At 49.5% G+C, this 20,169-nt stretch overlaps 1 protein-coding gene across 5 annotated transcripts in view; it reads left to right on the top strand.

The window, feature by feature from the left end:
• Positions 1–20,169, top strand: part of Tox2 (TOX high mobility group box family member 2) — a 124,672-nt gene that overhangs the window by 12,737 nt on the left and 91,766 nt on the right. For 3 of the 5 annotated variants that reach the window (XM_027423505.2, XM_035446990.1, XM_035446989.1), the window contains exon 1: positions 11,594–11,716. The exons of the other annotated variants lie outside the window; for them this stretch is intronic. In XM_027423505.2, the coding sequence (XP_027279306.1) occupies positions 11,594–11,716 (123 nt within the window). Of the gene's footprint in view, positions 1–11,593; positions 11,717–20,169 lie in introns of those variants that run through there. 5 annotated transcript variants of the gene reach the window in all.

The raw sequence follows: 20,169 nt of genomic DNA, 5'->3' as shown, positions 1-20,169 counted from the left end.
GCCTCCAGAGGGTTTGCAGCCAGTTCCCAGGATAGGGTTTTCTTGGTTGATCTTAAACTGTATTTGCTTTCTTGTTCATCCAATGGTGGTGGTGGTGAGTGTGTGTGTGCGCACGCACATGTGCAGGTGAGTGTACATACGTGTGTGCATGTACAGGTGCGCTCACTTAAGAGCAGAATGTATATGCACAAGTGTGCGTCTGCATGCAGACACACGTGGGTGTTTGGAAGCCAGACAGTGACACACACTGGCTGCCGTCCTCAATTGCTCTCCACTTGAGACAGGGTTTCTCACTGAACCTGGGTCTAGACTAGTTGTCCAAAAAGTCTCGGGATGCCCTCCCCCATCTCCTCCTCCCCAGTGCTGGGATTCCAGACAGGCCTGACTCTCTCTTTGGGCGCTGGAGATGGAACTCAGATCCTTATGATTGTGTGGCAGGTGCTTTAACCACTGAATCTCTGGTTGAGCTTAATAGACATACATACATACATACATACATACATACATACATACATACATACTTACATGCACATAAACACATACACATGAATATACTACACACACATGCATAACAAATACACATGAGCACACATATGCACAAATATACCACACACATGAAAAACCCAGCATACATGAACAGCACATACAAATGAACACGCATGTGTACATGTGTGCAGGCACATACATTGACCAAGAAATATGCTTTATCATACTCACCTGGAGTCATACCTGAAAGTAACGCTTTGTTATGAGTCAGTGCGCTCACCTTTTCCTCATTCATTCATCCCACCTTCCAAAAACCAGGTGATGGGTACAGATGAGTGAGTCACATGTAGCCCCTATCCTGTATGAGCTGCTGTCTTATTAGATATATGACAAAAGAGATTTCCAATGTGTATTATAGCTATTATAACTCAGGTACCATGGGCTCACCAGCCAGGCCAGAGACAGATGGTGAGGGTTCTCAGACAAGAGGATGCATGCCTGCTCTCTCAAGTGATCAGAGCCTGGGTAGGCAGGCATTCCAGGCAGAAGGAATTGCAGGTGTAAAGGTGCAGAGGTGATGGACAGGCCAGGGGATGAGGCTGGGGCGGGGGGAGCGTTTGGGAAGCTATTCATTATTTCTAGGCCTCAGTTTCCCCATCTCCAAAGTGGAAATAGCAGTGTTTGCCTGTTTATGAAATTAAATAAGGTAAGAACTTGTGATATATTACTTTTGATCTAATAAAGCCACTGAAGATCAGAATGTAAAGCCAGCCACAGTCATAGAAGCTGGGCAGTGGCAGTGCAGGCCTTTAATCTCAGGACTCAGAGGCAGATGGATCTCTGTGAGTTCAAGGCCAATCAGGGCTACATGATGGTGAATCAGTCTAAAAGGGAAACAGAGCTCACGCCTTTAATCCCAACACTGGAGAAGTATATAAGATAGGATAAGGGCATTCAGCAGTTAGTCTTGGCAATTAATCTCCAGCCACTTTGAGGACAGGATCCACCTTCCAGCCTTGGTAGAGGTGAGAGCTCTCTGGTGGTTTGAGTGCTTTGCTTCTCTGATCTTCAGCTTGAACCCCCAAATATCTGTCTCTGGGTTTTTATTATTCATGTTATAAGAATACACGTTTAGCCGGGCGTTGGTGGCACACACCTTTAATCCCAGCACTTGGGAGGCAGAGGCAGGTGGATCTCTGTGAGTGTGAGACCAGCCTGGTCTACAAGAGTTAGTTCCAGGACAGCCTCCAAAGCCACAGAGAAACCCTGTCTCGAAAAACCAAAAAAAAAAAAAAAAAAAAAAAGAATACACGTTTAAGCACCTGGCAGCATTAACTCGAGTTCCTTTTTCAAATCTATCTGTGAATACCCAAGTGCCAGACTCTGATTTTAAACAAGGTAATAACTAAATAATAGAAAGAGTCTCAGCATTGTAGTCACACTTCAGGGAGTTACTTTCTGCCCTTTCAGAAGGAGCCCTAAACATGGCAAAGACTCTGGGTCCTGTCTTCCAGGATCAGAGTGGGTATCCTGGAACTCACTGTGTAGACCAGGCTGGTCTTGAACTCACAGAGGTTGCCTGCCTTGACACTTGGTGCTCTGCCTATTCACTCTGTTCTCCTGTTTTTCTAAAAGGTGGCCACCTCCCACATTCCAGCCAGAGACCTTCAGCTCTCAAAGCAGTTTAGAGAGATTTTCTGTCCAGTGACTGAGTGCTGCATGCTGGGAGGGCTATGAAGCCTTTGTTGCGATCTTTCCGCTGTAGAATCAGATCCATCTAGTCTGTGTGCAGAGAGCCACACAGCCCTTAACTGTCCTCTCAGAGCTCTGTCTTACCCCCCCCCCCGTGTCAGTCCCCATGGGGTCTAGCCACTTCCTGCTTTTCAAACCTCACTCCCAGCTACTTTGCATGAAGCCCCAGGCTCCAGGCTCTGTTCTGGGGACACAGTCAGTTCTGCTATTGCCTTCATTTTATCCCCACTGTCTGTTGTCACACCACTGTGCCTGCTGACCTTGCCTGGAAGGTTCCAACCTGCATCCTTTTATGGAGACTGGCACTGTCCCTACCCTTCAGTCTCAGCTCTAGCCTCTTGTCATACTCTGGTTCCTGACATGGCCATTCTCTTCTCCATCCTAGTCTCTAGTACATTCCTTTGGGGGCATAATGTATTTGTGGAATTGCTTGACTGTTTCCCCTCTGGAGAGTGAGTTGTGAGAACCAGTGATTTGGCTCATGCGCAGAGTTAACATCTAGCACCTGCCATGTTGTTTGTTATGTAATAAGTGCTCAATGCTAAGTTGTGGAAGGAGAGAGGAGGGAAAGAGGCTTTCCCTCCTCTAGAAATGTTTTCTAGAAATGCCCCATAATGCATCCAGGCTGTGTTTCCAAGAATAATCTTACCCATCCTCTCTGGGCCTTCCTTACCTCCTTGCCAGGAGAAGCTATGCCTGGGACTGGCAAGTGTTGACAAGCACGGATCTCCTGGTGGCATCCCACCAGGGACATTTCTAGCTGAGCCAGGGAGGAAAGTGGGAACACCAGCTGGATGGGTTTAAGTTGGAAATCCTTGGCCTCTGGCTTTGAATTCATGCTTGGCCTCTAAGGCAAGGGCCATCATCAGGCCCAGACCCATATCCATGTCAAGGTGACCTTGGCTTTGCCAGGAGGGACACCCCTCCTTGTTGCTTGGACTGGAGGATCTGGGGCACAGTCAGCCTGGCCTTTGGAGATAAGGGACTTTGTCTCTGAGGTGGGAACATTTCTGTTGAGCAAGCAAGACTCTTAGGTAGTATCTGTCCTGTAAAGATGGTTCCCACTCTCTTTATTAAACTGTGAATCATGAACATGGTATTTTCTACCTAAAATCACTGCCGTGCGGGGCAGGGCGGGGTGAGGCAGGGCGGTGTGTGTGTGTGTGTGTGTGTGTGTGTGTGTGTGTGTGTGTGTGTGTGTGTGTAATCACTTGTTCCTGGCTCATTGAAGATTCCAGAACACTGTTCATGTTGGTCCTTTGCCTTTTTAGTATCCAATGCTACTAACCCCACCTGGTTTATAGAGATACCCTATACTTGGTTTTGTTGTTGTTGTTTTTTTTTTTCTGGAAACAGTGTCATTTACCTTGCCACATGTCAGTGGATCCTGTCCCTCCCTTCTTACCCCTCTAGAATAACAGTTTCATGGAGGAGTCTGGAGGAGCTAGCCCAGCTGGTAGAAAATCTGGCATTCATAAAACCTTAGGTATCCCCAGCACCATGTAAACCATGTGGGGTGGTGCATACTTGTAGTCCCAGCACTGGGAATGTAGAAGCAGGAAGGTCAGAAATTCATGGGCATCCTTGGCTAACGGTGAGTTTGTTGCCAGCTTGGGCTACATGAGACTGTGTCTTAAAAAAAAAAAAAGAACATATGGCATATTATGGCTCCTGATTTTTGTTGGCATGTTATTTCTCTGTGTGTATGATGTGTACGCACATATGTGGGTATGTAGATTGCCTGTCTTCACTTTCCACTTTGTTTGATACAGGATCTTTTTGTTACTTGCTTCTGGGGATTCTCCTATCTGTCTCCCATATCACACCTTAGGAACACAGGGGTTGCAGACACTACCGATTTACATGGGTCCTGGGGACTCAAACTCTGCTCTTCCATCTTGCTCAGCAAGCATTTATATATAGAGAGCCATTTCCTCAATTCCTGGCATGCCTTCTCACCAGCAGCAGGAGGAGGCGCCCCTTTTATTGTGCTCTCTGCACACAGCTCATTATCTCTGACAAACTTTCAATTGTGCAGACACCTCCTGCTCGGTCTGCCTACCATGCAGACCCCAGGTCTTTGTGATGTGGAATCACACGCCCATCAGTGCGGATTTCATCGAAGAGCTGTGTTTGCCATTGTGGTCTGATCTGTTGTTTTTTAAATGCCTGGGGTAATATCCTCAATCAGAGGGCAAATAGAAGCAGGGAAAATCGGTAATAAAAAATGAATTAGGGTGATTAGCAAAGGTGAGTGCTTCCCTCCTCAGGCGACAGGCAGAGTTGGCGGAGCTCTGCAGGGTGGCTCCTGTCCAAACATGCAGCTGGATTACTGCAACCTCCAGGCTGGCCCTGGGGTCTGCTCCGCACATAGGAGTCTGGTATTGTATTTAGTTCTGCAAAGGTCATGGGTACCCCTCGGAGGGGAATCAACCCCTGGTGGGCTAGATCAGGGTCTCTAAAGAGGGGTTACTTTTCCCTTCCTTCAGTTCCATCTCTAGCCAATATGAGGCCCTCTTCCCTTGGAACAGAGACTCCTGTAGTTAAAGCAAAGGCTTTAACTAATGCAAACATCCCATCTCTTCAGCACTGTGGGTTTCTTGAGGGCCAGGGTGCTCAATGTCCCCAGTTGGGTCTTTGGTGGGCCTTTCTAGAAGGTTTAACCATGACTTGGGGGAGGGGGTCCAGATTATTCATGGCATTTAGAAGACACCAGACCTAGCTGGGCTGGTTCCTGTATGGTTGAAAAGAAGCAGAATTCTGGGAGTGTGAAGGGTGTGCTGGAAGGACATGAAACTTCCATCTGGGCAGTGCTGGGATTTGCACCCACACAGGGTAAACCATGCACAGCACACAGCAGGCATGGCTAATCCTTAGGGCAGCTCACGGTTCCCCACGGTGAGGTGATGACAGCATGTCCCACCGTGGGAAGGATATTAAAATGCAGATGCTGATGCAGTCGGTGGGGTAGAGATTCTGCATTGCTAAGTAAGGTCTAAAGCAGCGATTCTCAACCTTCCTAACACTTCAACGAAGAGTTCCTCATGCTACGGTGACCCCCAACCATAAAATTACTTCTGTTGCTATTTCATAATTGTAATGTTGCTGCTGTTAGGGATCGTAATGTAAATACCCGATGCACAGGATATCTGATGTGTGACCCCAAAGAGGTCTTGATCCACCCGTTGAGAACTGCTGGTCCAGAGGTTGCTGGGGGACGGAGCAGAGCAATGAGGTGTGTGTGAAACCCTGAAATGCCCAGAATCAGAGTCCAACCCAAGGTTCTGGGAGAGGCCCCTGCCGAGGAGAGCTCCGGGGAGAAGGGATGTGGCCTCAGCTTGAGCCATACTTTGGCTTGATCTTCCTGTGCTCCAGACCTGCCAGTGTCCACATCACTGAGATTACAGGTGTGCCCAGCTTTCCATGTGGGTGCTTTGCGTGAACTCGGGTTTTCATGCTTGCACACGCTTAACATTCTACTGACTGCACTATTTCCCAAGCCTCTCTTCTAATGGGTTTTGCTCAGGTCTGCAGAGCTTTTTATCCATGTAAAGGATCAATGGAACCAACAGGAAATGAAGCCGGAGAACCTGTCTACAGGGCAGGACAAGCCAGGGCTGCAAGGGGCTGGAGCCCTGGGACTGAGCTGCAGGGCAGTGGGGCTGAGTGTGGTTAGGGCTCCATCTGGAGACATGTTAAGCTCTGACCTTGAGGACAGTGGGACTTAGCAATGCTTTTAAAGGGGACGGTGGGTGTTGAATCCTCTTTTCATTATTTCCTTTGCAAGAGAACTGATTGGCAAGGTAAATCAAAAGGGTCTTTTGAGGATGCATGCCAGCATGAGGAGGGCCAGATACAGGACAAGGATGAGGGGACCAACGAAGGCTGATGACCAGAGTGCCTGCAGTGTGCAGTGCACCTGTGCTATAGGCTCTGTGGGTAGAGTCATCCAGGACTCAGCAGCCGCAGTATCCCTGCGGGCCTGGGCTCTAGACAGCCCCAGAAGCACCAAGCAGCTTCAGTCACCTCCTCCATGTGTAATCCGTTCAATGGAAGCTCACAGCTTCTCAGCTCTTACAGGTGCTGACAGAGACATCACAATATTGTGAAATTAGACGCCCGAAGCTGACTTCATTACCAGCTTACCTGGCGACATAGCAGCCGCCTTAGCACCGACAGTTGGGTGTGACAGAGCTAAAATTGAACTTGGCAATTACCACTTTGGCGAGGTTCTCAGCGCTGTGAAAGGAAGGTTCCATGGAAATCAACCTTAGTAATCACAGGGTTTAAAATTAGTTTGTTACTATTAAGGCTGCACCGTCAGCAGAGGCTTCATGAGGCAGGGGACAGGGTGGGGACAGGTTTGGGCAGCCTGAGGTACTGTGGGCATGCCTGCTATGGTGTTTTCCTTTTCAGGAGCTGCAGGGTTGATGCTCAGGGCTGCTACTGTTTCCTGCATGGATTGCTGCCTTTCCCCCCTCTGCTTCCTCAGACTTGGCGTTTTTTTTAGACCTTCAGGGGGCTTTCCTGAGTCTTTCTGTGGGACAAGATCCAGGGAGAGTTCTACTCTGGACCTATGATCAGAGGAAAAGCCATGAGATATGGCTGAAATTTCCCTACCCCTATGTGGGATCTCTCTCTCTCTCTCTCTCTCTCTCTCTCTCTCTCTCTCTCTCTGTGTGTGTGTGTGTGTGTGTGTGTGCGCGCGCGCGTGCATACTCTGGGGAATCTGGTTAACTCAGGTCCTCATGTTTGCAAAGTAAACACTTTAGTGACTGAGCCATCTCCCGAGTGCCTTTCCTGAAGTTTTTTCGGATTGTCTCCTTACGTCCCTATTTTGTAGATAAAGACAGTGCAGGGCCTGGTTCATAATGGGCCATGGGAAATCTCTGTAGACTGGCCTGGCTGTGTGCTGCATCCCTGTGAAAGGGAAGGCAGAAATTCAATTCTGCTTTGAGCCTCAGTTTCCTCGTCTGTAAGACAGAGACGTGTGTCACACAGGTGTCAGGGAGAGTCTTGTGTGAGGGCTATCATTCTCAACAGTGATATTTATGAACCACCTATTTTGTACCAGGCACCAGACCAGACTCTTTCCATAGGGAAACGCCTGCAGTGCACACTAGCCCCAGGAAGGGGCTATTATTCCTGTTTTCACATTAGTGAGTGAAGGCTCAGCGAGGAGTCTGAACAAGACAGTGTAGGGCCAGAAATTCAAACCCAGGTGAACTGGCCCCAGAGCCAGGCCATGGTCCCTTGCCCTCACTCTGGAAATGACCTCCCCACCACCCCCGACACACCACACACATGCACACACGCACGGGCACACACACGTGCTCCTGTGAGCTGTCTCTAGGGCTCTAGAGAGGAAGGCAGAAATGGAAATGTCTTCCCAGCAGGCCACAGCCCCTCTACAGGAAGCTGAGTCATCTCTCTCTGTGTCTGTTTTGAACCCTAACCATCCAGCAGCTGAGTAATCTGAGAACCAAGTATCTAAAACAAAAAGCTGGGGGCCTCCAGGTGCAAGGCACCTCCCTGGTTCCGTGCCAGCCACAGCTCTCCCAGCCTGTCCTGGGTGCCTTGGTCATGTGTTCAATGCTAAGATGAGAGCAATGGGCCTGGAATGGAGTTGACCCACCCTCTGCCGTTCACCTTGTCAAGGAGCCTCTGCATCCAGCTTGCTGTGGTAGGAGGATACCCACCCCAGCCCTGTCCAATCCTGTTGCTGGCACTTTTGAGGTGTGTAAATCTGGAAAGTTCACAATCACCTTTGCATGTGTGTGGGACCATACCTAGAATCCTGCCTCCCAGCAAGGGAGGTAGAACCCAGTCCAAAGACCTCATCTTGGCCTCAGCCCCACAGAGCAATGCCATTCCTCGCAGATGGAGTGTCGGGAGGGGATTTCAGGACTGGGAGAAGAATGTAAGAACTTGCTGAAATTATCCCTGGTCAACTCACCTCAGCCTCTTCAAACGCACCCACTTTCTCTAACCAGATTGTCCTTGACAATTAGACCCAAGATTTCTTTTGTTTACAATTATGCAAAAGCAGTCAGGATTGGTGGGCCCTGTCTATAATCCCAACACTTGAGAAGTGAAGTCAGGAAGAACTGTGAGTTTGAGGCCAGCTTGGGCTGCAGAGTGAGACTGTCTCAAAACAACGCCAAAACCAAAACAAAGCACAGCAAGATGGTATGAAAGCAATGTGTGCTGAGAGGCTGGGGACCCATCCTAATGACCACTTTCAGTACAGCAGCCAGTCTGTCACCTGAGATACCCAACTGTAAGTATCTGTAAGTGTCCTGGGCATGTTTAAGGTGGCCTGAGCCTGGGCTAAACTGTGGCATCTGCAGTAGGGTTTTGGTTTAGTATTTTTTCAGCTTGCAGTATATTTCTGCAAGTCAAGGAGTGTACTGACTCTACTCCCGATTCACACATATATAGAGGACAACTTGAGGTGTTGTTCCCAGGTGCTATCTACCTTTTTTTTTTTTTTTTTTTTTTTTGAGACAGGGCCTCTCATTGGTGTGAAACTCACTGATTAGATTAATCTGGCTGGCCCATAGGCCCCAGGATCTGCCTGTCTCTGCCTCTCCAGTGAGAGGAGGTGGGTCTTACTAGCACATAGGCTTGCAATCAGCTATGACAGGTGGTTTCTAGGGATCTAATTCACATACTCACACTTTCTCAGCAATCATGTCACCAACTAAGCTATCTCCAGAGCCCTGTATCCCATCTTGAATGACAGCTGAAGCCCTCACTCCGTGGATTACCCCGAGGGCCTTAGTTTGAGCAGTCAAGATTTTGCACCTACACATATAAGCAAGGATGAACAGTATCCTATTCACTCCCTGCCTCAGCCTGGGAACCTTGACCTTCACAGCATAGTGGGTGGACAGAGAGAGCAGAGGATGTATTGAATGAATGAGTTAATGACTGGTGGACAATGATGAGAGGAGTTTTACCTTTGTCCTTTCTCTGGGACAGTCATACATCAAACTTAGCAGAACCCCTGGTTGGTGAAGGGCACGTTTACTGCTATTTAGTAAGAAACAATGCTCCTTTCCATTTCAACAAATGCTGTTTATTTTTTTCCTGACTGCATAACATTTTATTGTACAGAAACTCATGGTTTTAAAAACCCATTCTGCATCTGTGGACTATATGATCATTTCAATTTTATTATAAATAATGATATGATAACTATCCTTATATATATGAATTTGGGCCTAGACAGGTTTTTGCCAACTTAAGTTTATGTAAATATTCATGGATGACTTCTTTTTTATTTTTATTTTATGTGTATGGGTGTTTTGGCTGCATGTATGTCTGTACCATGCATGTGCAGTACCCAAGGCAGCCAGAAGAGGGCACAAGATTGTCTAGAACTACAGTTACAGATGTTTGTGAGCCACCATGGGGGTGCTGGGAATTGAAACTGGGGCCTCTGGAAGAGCAGACAGTGCTCCTAACCACTGAGCCATCTCTCCAGTCCTGACAATTTCTTGTGCTACCCTTAAGCCTTAATATGCTTTAATATTCTCAGTGCATCTATGAAATTTTTATTGGTCTTTATATCATAGTTCTCACTTCCTTTTCCTTCAGATGAGTTCATTGTGTGTGGCTTTGACCTTAGGCCTATTGTTGTGTGTGTTCTCTGTTTCGAGTGTCTACCAGGTAACAGGCCTTGTCTAGGAGCTGGATCTAGAGATGACTAAGACAGAGAGTCCCAAGCATCTTGGAGATCAGAGTGTGGGGGAAGATAGACAGTAAACACAGAAACATACTTGGCACAACTGAAGAAGCCTGCTGTGGGAATGTGGCTCTGTGCTGGAGAGAGCAGAGGGACTCCCTCAGGAAGGGAGATCTTGGAGTGGATCTTGGAGGGCAGAAGAGTGTGGCAGGCAGAGGGAGCAGCAGGTGAAAGGGGCAGAGTCACAGAAGCTAGACCCTGCTCATCTCTACCCCTCCTCCGAAGCCCCTCCTCCTCACCCTGGGCACTGGCTCCTTTATCACTGGCTCTTCTGTGGCCTGGCTCTTGTCTGTCACTTGGCTGATCATTGTTGCCAGTGTTGACTCGTGGAATTCCACAAAGCTCTTCTTTCTCAGGACTGGTAACATTGTTAGCTTGCACAGCACCCAGTTTCTGTTGCTCTGATATGCTCTCCCCCACCCAAACACCCCATCTGTGTAACAGCACCAAGTGCAGTTCATGGCATCTAGTTAGTACTACTCTCCCCATTTTATAGATAGAGAAACTGAGGCCCAGAGAAGTCAGCTGTCCCAGCTGGCAGAGCTAGAATTTGATCCCACCCCCCTTCTTCTGGAGTCTATATTCTTCACGGAGCCCTAACTTAGCTATGTTTACATGAAAGGTAATAAGATTACTAGGCAGTGGGTAGGGCCTGGGGTCTATACAGATCCAAGCCTCATTTCCTTGTAAAGGGTAGCATTGGCCCCTTGGAGATTCCCATGCTTGTATTTTGTTACATATGTAACGTTTGCCTGTGCAAAAGAAAAGGGGGAAAAAAAACCGGTAGCAGCTAGTCCCTTCCTCCTGCTCTGTGGGTTACCACAGCTAACAGCCTGGTGCCCTTGACGATGTAACTCCAAATGCAAATGCTTCTACCCAATGCATGCATGCACACCTGCATACACACCACACACATAAACATGTGTGCATAGGCAAACACATGCACACACACACACACACACACACACATACACACACACACACACACACACACACAGAGTTCCTACTTTCATAAAAACAGGAGCATGTCCTTGACTTTCTCTCCCATCCAGTTCCAAATTGGCACCCGCAGACGGCCCCACACCCCCTGGTCCATAGAAGGATGTGTCGCGTGTATTCAGTCAGCTCTGGCTTCAGATGTTCATCCTGCCTCAGGTTTGCGTAACGAGCAGCATCCTCCTCCAGCACGCCTGTGTGTGGGATGCAGGTATTGCCACAGAGTGGGTGCTCAGGAGTCTAATTGCTGAATGAAAGGTGTGCAGATTTGCACCTTGACAGGTGCTGCCAATTTGCCTTCTGAGGGGCCTTCCAGTGCAGCGACTTCTCCCAAGCAGCATGCCTCTGAAGCCAGGGCTGACTGAGAGCAAGGTTGCCTTCTCTTCTGCTCCCGGAGCCCTGGCGTGGTGCTCCAAACATGTGGGCCCAAATTGGGATAGAAGATGGATTTGGATCAAAGAGGTTAAATAACAGGTTTTTCCGTTTCACCTTGTAGGAGCGGGATGGGGGGTGGGGGTGCCGGGCCTCCAGCCAATAGAGGACCAAGAGTCGTCGCGAGGGCTTATAAAGCTGCTATTTCTGGCATTTTTTTCTCTTTCTCTGCTGATTATGCAGCAGCATCTCTCAGAGGCTGTCGCGGGTGCGTTCTCTCGCTGCCTGGGCTTCTGTGGAATGAGGCTCAGGCTCCTTCTCTCAAGACACTGGTGCATTGCAGGTGCGTCTCTACAGAAGGTAAGCAGCGAAGCTCGCTGCTTCAGGGGTGGAGGCACTCAGGCTGGCTCTGGAGGGCCAAGATGGGTGATGCTGGATCCTGGGTGGGGCCAGGCAGGAACTGGTGCCTGCCATGCTCTGCAGTGAGGATACTGTGCAGGGTTCAAGGGCCTGTCGATGGCTCTTCCTCTCTGATAAGGAATTCTGATGGCATTGATCTGCTGAATAGGGTTAGCCACCACTCTTGAGGCCCAGGACACTCAGGAAGCATTCATTTCTTCATGCATTCATACATATGTTTATGTATCCATGTGTCTTGCATTCAGCTCACGTACAGCAGGCCTAGCCAGATGTAGGTGTTTGTGGGTGAGGATGGATTGGAAGGGGGCTTTGTTGACTTAGACAAGAAACAGTGAGAACAGTGATGGTGGCAACCCATGACATGGAAGGACCCAGAAGACACTGGGCTGGAGGGTGGGAGGGGGTCTTCTGAGAAAGGGGTGCATTTGCAGCTAGAGATGGTACCAGAAACAAGATTCTGGGGACTGAAGAAGCAATCAAAATTCTCCCCTCATTTAGAAAAGGCCACCGTTCCTCTTGTCAAGTAAGGATACAGGAAACCAGCTGGGATCTCCATGGCCACCCTTTTGGAGAAGAGAGGCAGTGGCAAGGAAGGGAAGTACAGTCGTGGCCCCAAGGGCAAATGCACAGTGTAGCAGGTTAAAGAGGCTCCTGTTGGTGGCATTTCCCAGCAGCCCCTGAGCGGGTTGCAGTGGCGGGGGCCGGGGTGGGGGTGGGGTCATTGCTACTGACAGTGCTATACCTAGATCAGAAAGCCTGATCCTTCTGGCTCTCTCATTTCCCACAGTCATTGTTGGGGATCTGGTTTCATGCATGTGAATCCCAGAAATGTAAGCTGACAGCTCAGGCCATGTCCCCTCATGTGGAACATTAAGGGAGCACAGAGAGACCAGGAACCAGCATCCGTCATGCCTCTGAGAGCATCCTTCCTAGTCCCCATAGAGTCACAAAGAATTGTCTGAGACACTGGGCCCAGCACTGCCCAGGGAAAGTCTCACAGCCAGCTGACCAGGGCAGAAATAGCTATGGGTGCCTGCTGAGCAATAGGGCCTGGGTTAGTGGCCACTTTCAAATCCTAAGCTTTGCCCTAAGTAGTCTGTGACATAGCAAGGGCTCCCCAAGCTGCCCAAGTCTCGGTGTCTACACCAGCAAAGTGGGCACTGGCACCTTCTTTGTGATGGTGTGTGCACAGATGTGTGCATGCACACAGGCATGTACACATTGCTCATACTTGGCCTAGCAGCTAGAAGGGTCTCCATCCATGCTGAATGGATGAATGGCCCAGGACAGCTCAGCTGGGGAGGAGGTCAGGATGCCTGGTGGGGCACATGCTCTGGTGCAGTCATGTGTGGCCAGAGTCTCCATGTGTGTCTAGAGTGGGGGGCACTGTGCTCTGTGTAGAGCTGGCTGAGAGAAATTGCTCTGGTCACCCCCATGGCTTCCCCTATGGGGAAGGGAAGGCACTATGGGACTTGGTGCTCCCTGGAACCAGAATTGACCCTTAGCGGAACTCTTATTGCACAGTTTCCTGAAGACTGGTAGGTGACCTGGTATTACAGGGACAGGCAGCTAAGTCACCCGCTGCTGATTGTCACCTGTGTGTTGGGAGTCTGGGATGGATACGTGGAATGACTTTAGGAAGGGAGAATGTTCAGTTCATGCAGACTTCCTTCCGCCAGGAACAGAAAGGGAACATAGATCTAGGACCCGGCTTGGAGCAGGTCTCCTTTACATGGGATCACTGTGTGACCTCAAGCGGGTTACTTTACCTCTCTGATCCTACAGAATGGCAGGTTAAGAGCATGACAAGGGACAAGATATGCAAAGGGACCCAGGGAGCTTTGGATGGGGCCGTGTCTGCTGCAGCTGGCAGGAAGCAGGCTCCCACTGAAGGCTTAGATGAAGAAGGAAGGTGGCCGGAGTAGGATTCTAGTCATTGTGTCATCGCTGGGCGAGCTCCTTAGAGAAATAATGCCAGCTGGACCCACCAACTGCTCCCGTCCTACTATGCTGGCACTCACTGGTGTGAGGGGGAGTGTTGGGGTAGGCTCTGGCTAGAGATTAATTTCCTGTCTGAGACTCACAGGGTCCCAATGCCGCTCTCAGTTGCCTTCTTTAGGGACCGACCTATTGTTGCTGAGGTTGGGTCCTGAGGCAGAATGCCGTTGTAGGAGGCTGCCTCTGTAACCCCACAGGGACCTGAAGAAACCACAGGTGGGTGAATTTCTGCCTCTCTTGGGCTCTGGAGGCCATTTTCCAGGGAGGCCACCACACCACATGCCCACCCTGGCGAGTGTCTGTTGAATTCATCACCAGAGCAGCAATTAGGGGAGTTAAGGCTTTTTTCTAGCTAGGAGATCCATGCCACTCCCTTATCTCTGAAGAGCCAGGGAGGCTCTGAGGCCGCTCATGAAGGGTGTGAGCATGGACTGTGCACCAACACCTTGGAGGGCTCATCCAGAGGAAACGAGGCTGGAGGCAGCCGTTTCTTGACTCACCCGAGCTATGCCTTCTCTCACCCATCTTACTGTCTGTTACTGCCCACTGGAAACCAGGCAGACCTGGACACAGCACGACCCCTTTTCCGTGCTGCTGTAGCCCACCTGTTCATGCTGCTGGCTGTCCTGTCAAAGCTCCATCATTCACCACCTGGGTGACTTCAGGAGCCTCCTGTCCTAACTTTCCCATTAGAATTTACCTCCCTGCAGCCAGCTCAGGGAACTGCTTGGTATGTCTGGCCCTCTCATGGACTCTTGGCAGCGGCTGGCTCCTCCTCCACACCACTGTGTCCGTCTCAAAGCCTCTCCTGCCTGCCTGGGGCTCATCCACTTCCACACTCTGGGGTTCCTGCTTCCTCCAGGATCCTGTCTGTCATCCCCTAAAGCTTCTTCCCCAGCCAGGCTGCTCTGCCTCCTTCTTCTTAAATCTTCAGTCCCCTGTGTCCATGGTAGGGCTCCTTTAGACCTCCAGCTCCCGCTAATCTGCAGAGCTGGCCCGGACATCAAGGCTTTGCCAAAGCCCCCTCTGATTGTCCCTCCATGAATGTCGTGGTCCCTGGAGGATCACTGTGAGGCTCTGGAGGACCCCACCCATGGGTGATGCACCTTTATCTTCCTACCTGCTGGGAGTTTCTGCTTGGGACGCACTTGCATAGACGCGACATGAAGAGAATACCCTGCAATAGTAAGTCAGGCCCCATAGACAGAGCCCCTCAGAACCCCCAGTTTGTGGTTTGATGTGGCTGTGTGGCCTAACCTCTCTTGAGCTTGCAGTGTCATGAGGATCAACAAGATGACATGTGTCATACCTGCTCCCTGGGTGTAATTATTCCCCTAGGACACTTGGGACATTTAAGTGACCCCTTCCATTTGCTCCAAGCAGAGAAAACTTGAAGAGAGGTCACTCACATTAGCCTTCAGTGCCCCCCACAGAAGAATGTGCCATAGGACCCTAAACAGGGGCAAAAATAGCAGCCACCAGAGTACCCTGTAATGCGGAAGCCACAGAGGAAGCCACAGGCCAGGCGGATGCCAGCTGCCTCGAGGGGATGAGGTTCTTCAGATGTGCTAGCGAGGCAGTCCTCTCGCTTGCCCTCGCCTGCTCCTTCAACCGCAGCATCAGATAAGCCTGGGGACAGCTGTTGGCTTCCTCTCTGGGGAGGGTAATCGCAGTGCCATCTGTGGGAGGGCTTTGCCTCCCATCATCTTTCTGGTCTCTACTCTCTTCCCCTGCCTTCTCTGCCCACCTTGATGTCCCATTGCTGACCAAGGCGACACCTGCACACTCCCACGTGCGGAGCTTGTACTGGCTGCTGGGCAGTGTAGATGCTCCAAGCTGGTGCCATCTTGACTCCCTCCCTCCCTTTTACCACTGTCCATCTTTCTGTAATTTCATCCTAAAAGTCCAATTTGACTGGCTTGAGTGGAATCCCCTTGCCAGCTCACTGTTTTCCTTCCCTTTGTGTTTAGCCTCTCAATGTGCTGTGTAAGCCATGTGTTGATTCTGAGTATTCATGATTTCTCCAGCTCAGGGCAGTAAGCCCCAGTGGCCTCTGCTCCCTGCTAATCCCTAGATACACGCATAATAGGACCAGGCACAAAGTAGATACTCAATAAATATTCTTTCAGTGCATGGAACACATGGGTATGAAGAACTGTCAAGGGCCACCAGAAGAGGTCCAGGCTGGGTTTGGGGTGTTTTCATGGGCTTTAGGACTGAGGGATGGGCTCATTGTCTTTGGGGACTCTGGCATCAGGAATTGATTATCCTTGAGCACAAGACCCTGAAGTGACAGATGTCTGGGTCCCAAAAGGGTTCTGGAATCCTATGTGGCACCTTGCAGAAGTTGACTCTTAGAGTTGTTATGAGCTTGACTTTGTCCATTTGCTTTTGAAAGAGGGTCTTGCTATGAAGTCCAGGTTGCCTTCAAACTCTCCATTCTCCTGCCTCAGCTCTCCATGTGCTGGGATCACAGGAGTGACATTGTTCCTGGCTCATGAGTTTGGCTTTGGGACCACACTACTCGAGCTCGAATCCCAGCTCTCCCACTTGTCAGCTGTGTGGCCTTCACCTCTACCGCTGCATTCCAGTTTCCTTGCCTGTTCAGTGAGTGATGACTCTGAGCTTGATTGAGTAATCTTCAGGATTGTCTGTCAGCTCTGTGAAGTCCTTGCCTTGCAGGAGACAGTCAGTACTGAGAGGCTGTTGAACCCACTCGGAGTGGATTTATGCCTCAGTAACAAACAGCCCCCAAACCTCAGTCATTTATCACAAGGATAATTTATTTATTTTTTTAGTATTATTTTCATTCCACCCATTGCTCTCTTTTTATCCTTCCCACTTCTTGGTCTCAGTGAGCAGTATGGTATATTTTTGTGCCTCCCACGTGTTGTGTTCCATGACAATAAGCAGAGAAGTAGGTCTTAGGTTCTGTTCCCCAGAGTCACTCAGGATGAAGGCTAGTCTCATCTCCCTTTAGAGTCTTGCTGCTCCTGCACTGTCACCACTTGAAGGACCATTTGTCTCTGCTCTTAGCCTGCTGGTCTAAACCAGGACCATCATAAGCCCCATCACCGGGAACCTAAATCCAGGTTCCCCGTGACAAAAGAAGGGGAAGAAAGATACTGAAGCACTTAGGGTAAAATCCATCATGGTGGGCACATTTTGCCTGGCTATTAGTGCGTGGAGGCACAGTTAACACACAGCCTGAGGGAACTTACCCAGTGCTGGCTGAAAATGGGTACCCCTGATACACCCATGTCCTACTCTCTGATACCTGTCACCTCATGTGGCAAAAGGGGCTTTGCAGATATAATAGAGATCTTAAGTTGGGGGATTGTCCTGGCTTCCCTGGTGGTCGACAGTCATCCCAGGTAGCTCCTAAGAGGGATGCAGAGCTGATGCAGGGGGGCCCAAGACAGAAGGTGATGCTAGGAGAGAAGCTTTGAAGGTGAAGAAAGGGGTCAGAGACCAGGGAACACAGGCGGCCACCAGAAGCTAGGGTTGCAAGAAATGCGTTTTACCCTGGAGCCTCTGGCGCTGCCTGCACTGACATGATCTGAAGCCCTTAGAGACAAACTTGGGACTGCTAGCTTCCAGAACTGTGAGAGAATAATTTGTGTGTTGTTGTCAGTTATTTTGTTTTGTTTTGGTCCCTTTGTGGTTTTGCTGGGGATAGAGCCCAGGCCTTGCACACATTAGGCAAACACTCACCTCTGAGCCCCAGCCGGTCTGTGTGGTTTTACACTAGTCAGTGTCTAGTGATTGGTCTGGGTGGCTATGAAAGTACTAACAAAACCCAGTGCCCAGAGCCGGCATCTGCTCTGACAGAACAGGCCCACCCTTGTGCTCTCACGGTTCTATGTCCCTTGTGCTGCCTGGCATTTTTTCAGCCTTTTGGGGAAAGATGGCAGCCAGACCACATTCACAGCCCAGGCCAGTCACTTAGAGACCGTGAACAGGTTTTTCCGAATTTCAGTCCCCACCTGTTCAGTTTGCATCGGGTGGATGGTCCCCTAGCAAGGTCTGGGAGCAGTGAGGAACAAATGCAAATACAATGGTACTTGATTCAGATCAAAACTCCTTTATCGGAAACCTGATGGGCGGAGGGAGCAATGGGCCTCTGTGATCAAACCTTATTTTGTAAATATACTGCCAGCTCCTTTGGCCCTCAAACCTGTCCTGGCTGCTGCAAGACTCTGCATATGTAATACCAACTCGCTTGTGTAAATATTCACCTCCTGATTCCTGAACTCAAATGCATTTGACCATTGCGATTCTGGAAGTCAACCAGGCAAATTCTGAATTCTGGAGTGGTGTGGGTTCTGACTGACATGGGGTCCTGTGTCTTGCTCCCCTCCAGCCCTGTAGGGCCTGGAACCTCCCATTTTTCTCAGTTTCTCAGTATCCTACATTCTCTCTGTCGCCTGGGGCTAAGTTGGGCTCTGCTGGTTCAGGGCAGAGGTTAAAACCTAGGGCAGGAAGAGCCCACACATGCAAACATCACTGCTATGCATTTAAAAGGAAAATATTCTTTTCTTTTGAATTGTCAGAAAAAGAAGTAAAAAGGAAGTGTGTGACCAAGGAAAGGAAATTAGGGTTTGCCACCAGCATGAGTCACCCCTTTTCTGTCTCCTGAGTGGGCCTTTGCCTGGGTTCATTCACCCCTGAGCCTCTCATCGACAGCTCTGTGAAATATTGGTGCTGTGGTGATTTTATTTTGGCTACAGACTTCCTGTTTTAGTCATCAGTGTGTGCTTCTCCTTCGGGGTTATGGTTCTACTGTTCCATTTATTGCTGTCGCTGAAGCAGCAGCGATGGTGTTGGTAATGGTATGTGTGCATGTGTGTGCATACATGTGTGTGATCAGTCAGTGGTCAAGAACCCCAGGTGTCCTCCTCAAATGTCCCCCCATCTCATCTTTTCAGACAGGGCCTGTCACTGAACTGGCATTAACCAGTTTGGCAATGCTAGCCAGCGAGCTCCAGAGAGCTGCCTGTATTCACCTCCCCAGACTGGGACTACAGGCATGTGCTGCCATGTGCAGCTTTTTATGTGGGTTCTGGGGCTCAAACTCAGGTCCTTATGCCTGCAAGCACTCTGCCAAGCAACTGAACCGTCTCCCCAGCCTCTGCTTACTGGTGCTTTATCCAGGGTTTCTTCTGTGTGCAAACCAGACTCAGACTCTTCTGGCCCAACCTAGGAGGACAGCCACGTCTGCTAGTTCATAGGCAGCCTCACCCTTCCCCCAGAGCATTCACAGTAGCTACTTCTGAAATCATGGCTCAAATTCTGGCCCTCTATGTTCATCCCTTACTTGTAGCCCCGTTGCCCTTTCCTCTCAGCTTTTCTGTCTCCATGTCTCTTCTGCCCTCCCTACCATCACCACTCCCAATCCTTGAATGGCCCCTCCTTTTTTTCCAGCTCCCAGGCCTGGGGATGGCTCATCCCCATCATCCCCCAACCCTCCCTCTTGTCTTATGCCCTCACCCCCGTCACCTGGTTCATTCTGCTTACAACTACCCCTCTCCAGTCTTTCTGCATGGCCCCGTCAAGGCTCCAGCAAGCCTGTCACTCACAATGATTTGGGCTCCTGCTCCTGTTCCCATCACTGGACCACAAGCTTCAGGAGGACAAAGATGTCCCTGTACCCCACAGATACTGGGGTGTCCTCTAGGCGGTTAGGCAGTGTGAGGAGGGAATAGCTTCAGATATAGACAAGGATTTTCGGTACTCTCCCTTGCTGGCTGGCCATTGGTGACTGCCATGTTGCTTTCCACTCACCTACAGATATTTGTGTGTGGTGTAAAATATGCTAGTTCCAAATTGCTGCTTTGGATCATGCGCATTTCTCCACTGCCATTGAATCAAGCATACATTTCCCCATGCATTTATTTCTTGGAATCTTGCCTCTCGGTGGCTTTCCTGTTTGAATCTCACATCTTTTTGTCTCGCAGCGTCTTGCTTTCTGCTGAAGTTGACGGAGCCATTTCTACATCGTATATATTAACTGTCTCTACATCGTATATATTAACTGTCTCTACATCGTATATATTAACTGTCTCATCGTTGCTGCTGATATTTTCTTAGTCTGATGTCCTTTTCATTTCAGTTTTATTGCGTTTCCTTCCACAGAAGATATTAATGTGTGTATATTTGAACCTGTCAATCTCTTCCTCCGTGGTTGCTTCAAGGGCTGAGGAAGTCGACGTGCCTCTGCAAATCTGATAAACAGTGTGTTCTCTTCTGATTGTTTCCCTCCAGTGTAGCTTCGTGTACTTAACTCTTACCCCTTCTGCAGTGCTTGAAGTTGGAGGCTTACTCTGGTTATCTACTTCAATGTTCCCAAACAGGACGAGCCTGATGTCTTGTATTTAATTGGTCTTTCTCTCTTT

Source organism: Cricetulus griseus, chromosome 6 (genome assembly GCF_003668045.3).
Source record: "Cricetulus griseus strain 17A/GY chromosome 6, alternate assembly CriGri-PICRH-1.0, whole genome shotgun sequence".
Taxonomy (NCBI): Eukaryota; Metazoa; Chordata; class Mammalia; order Rodentia; family Cricetidae; genus Cricetulus; species Cricetulus griseus.
Note: the sequence above shows the minus strand (reverse complement) of the source record. Positions and strands in the feature narration are given on the sequence as shown.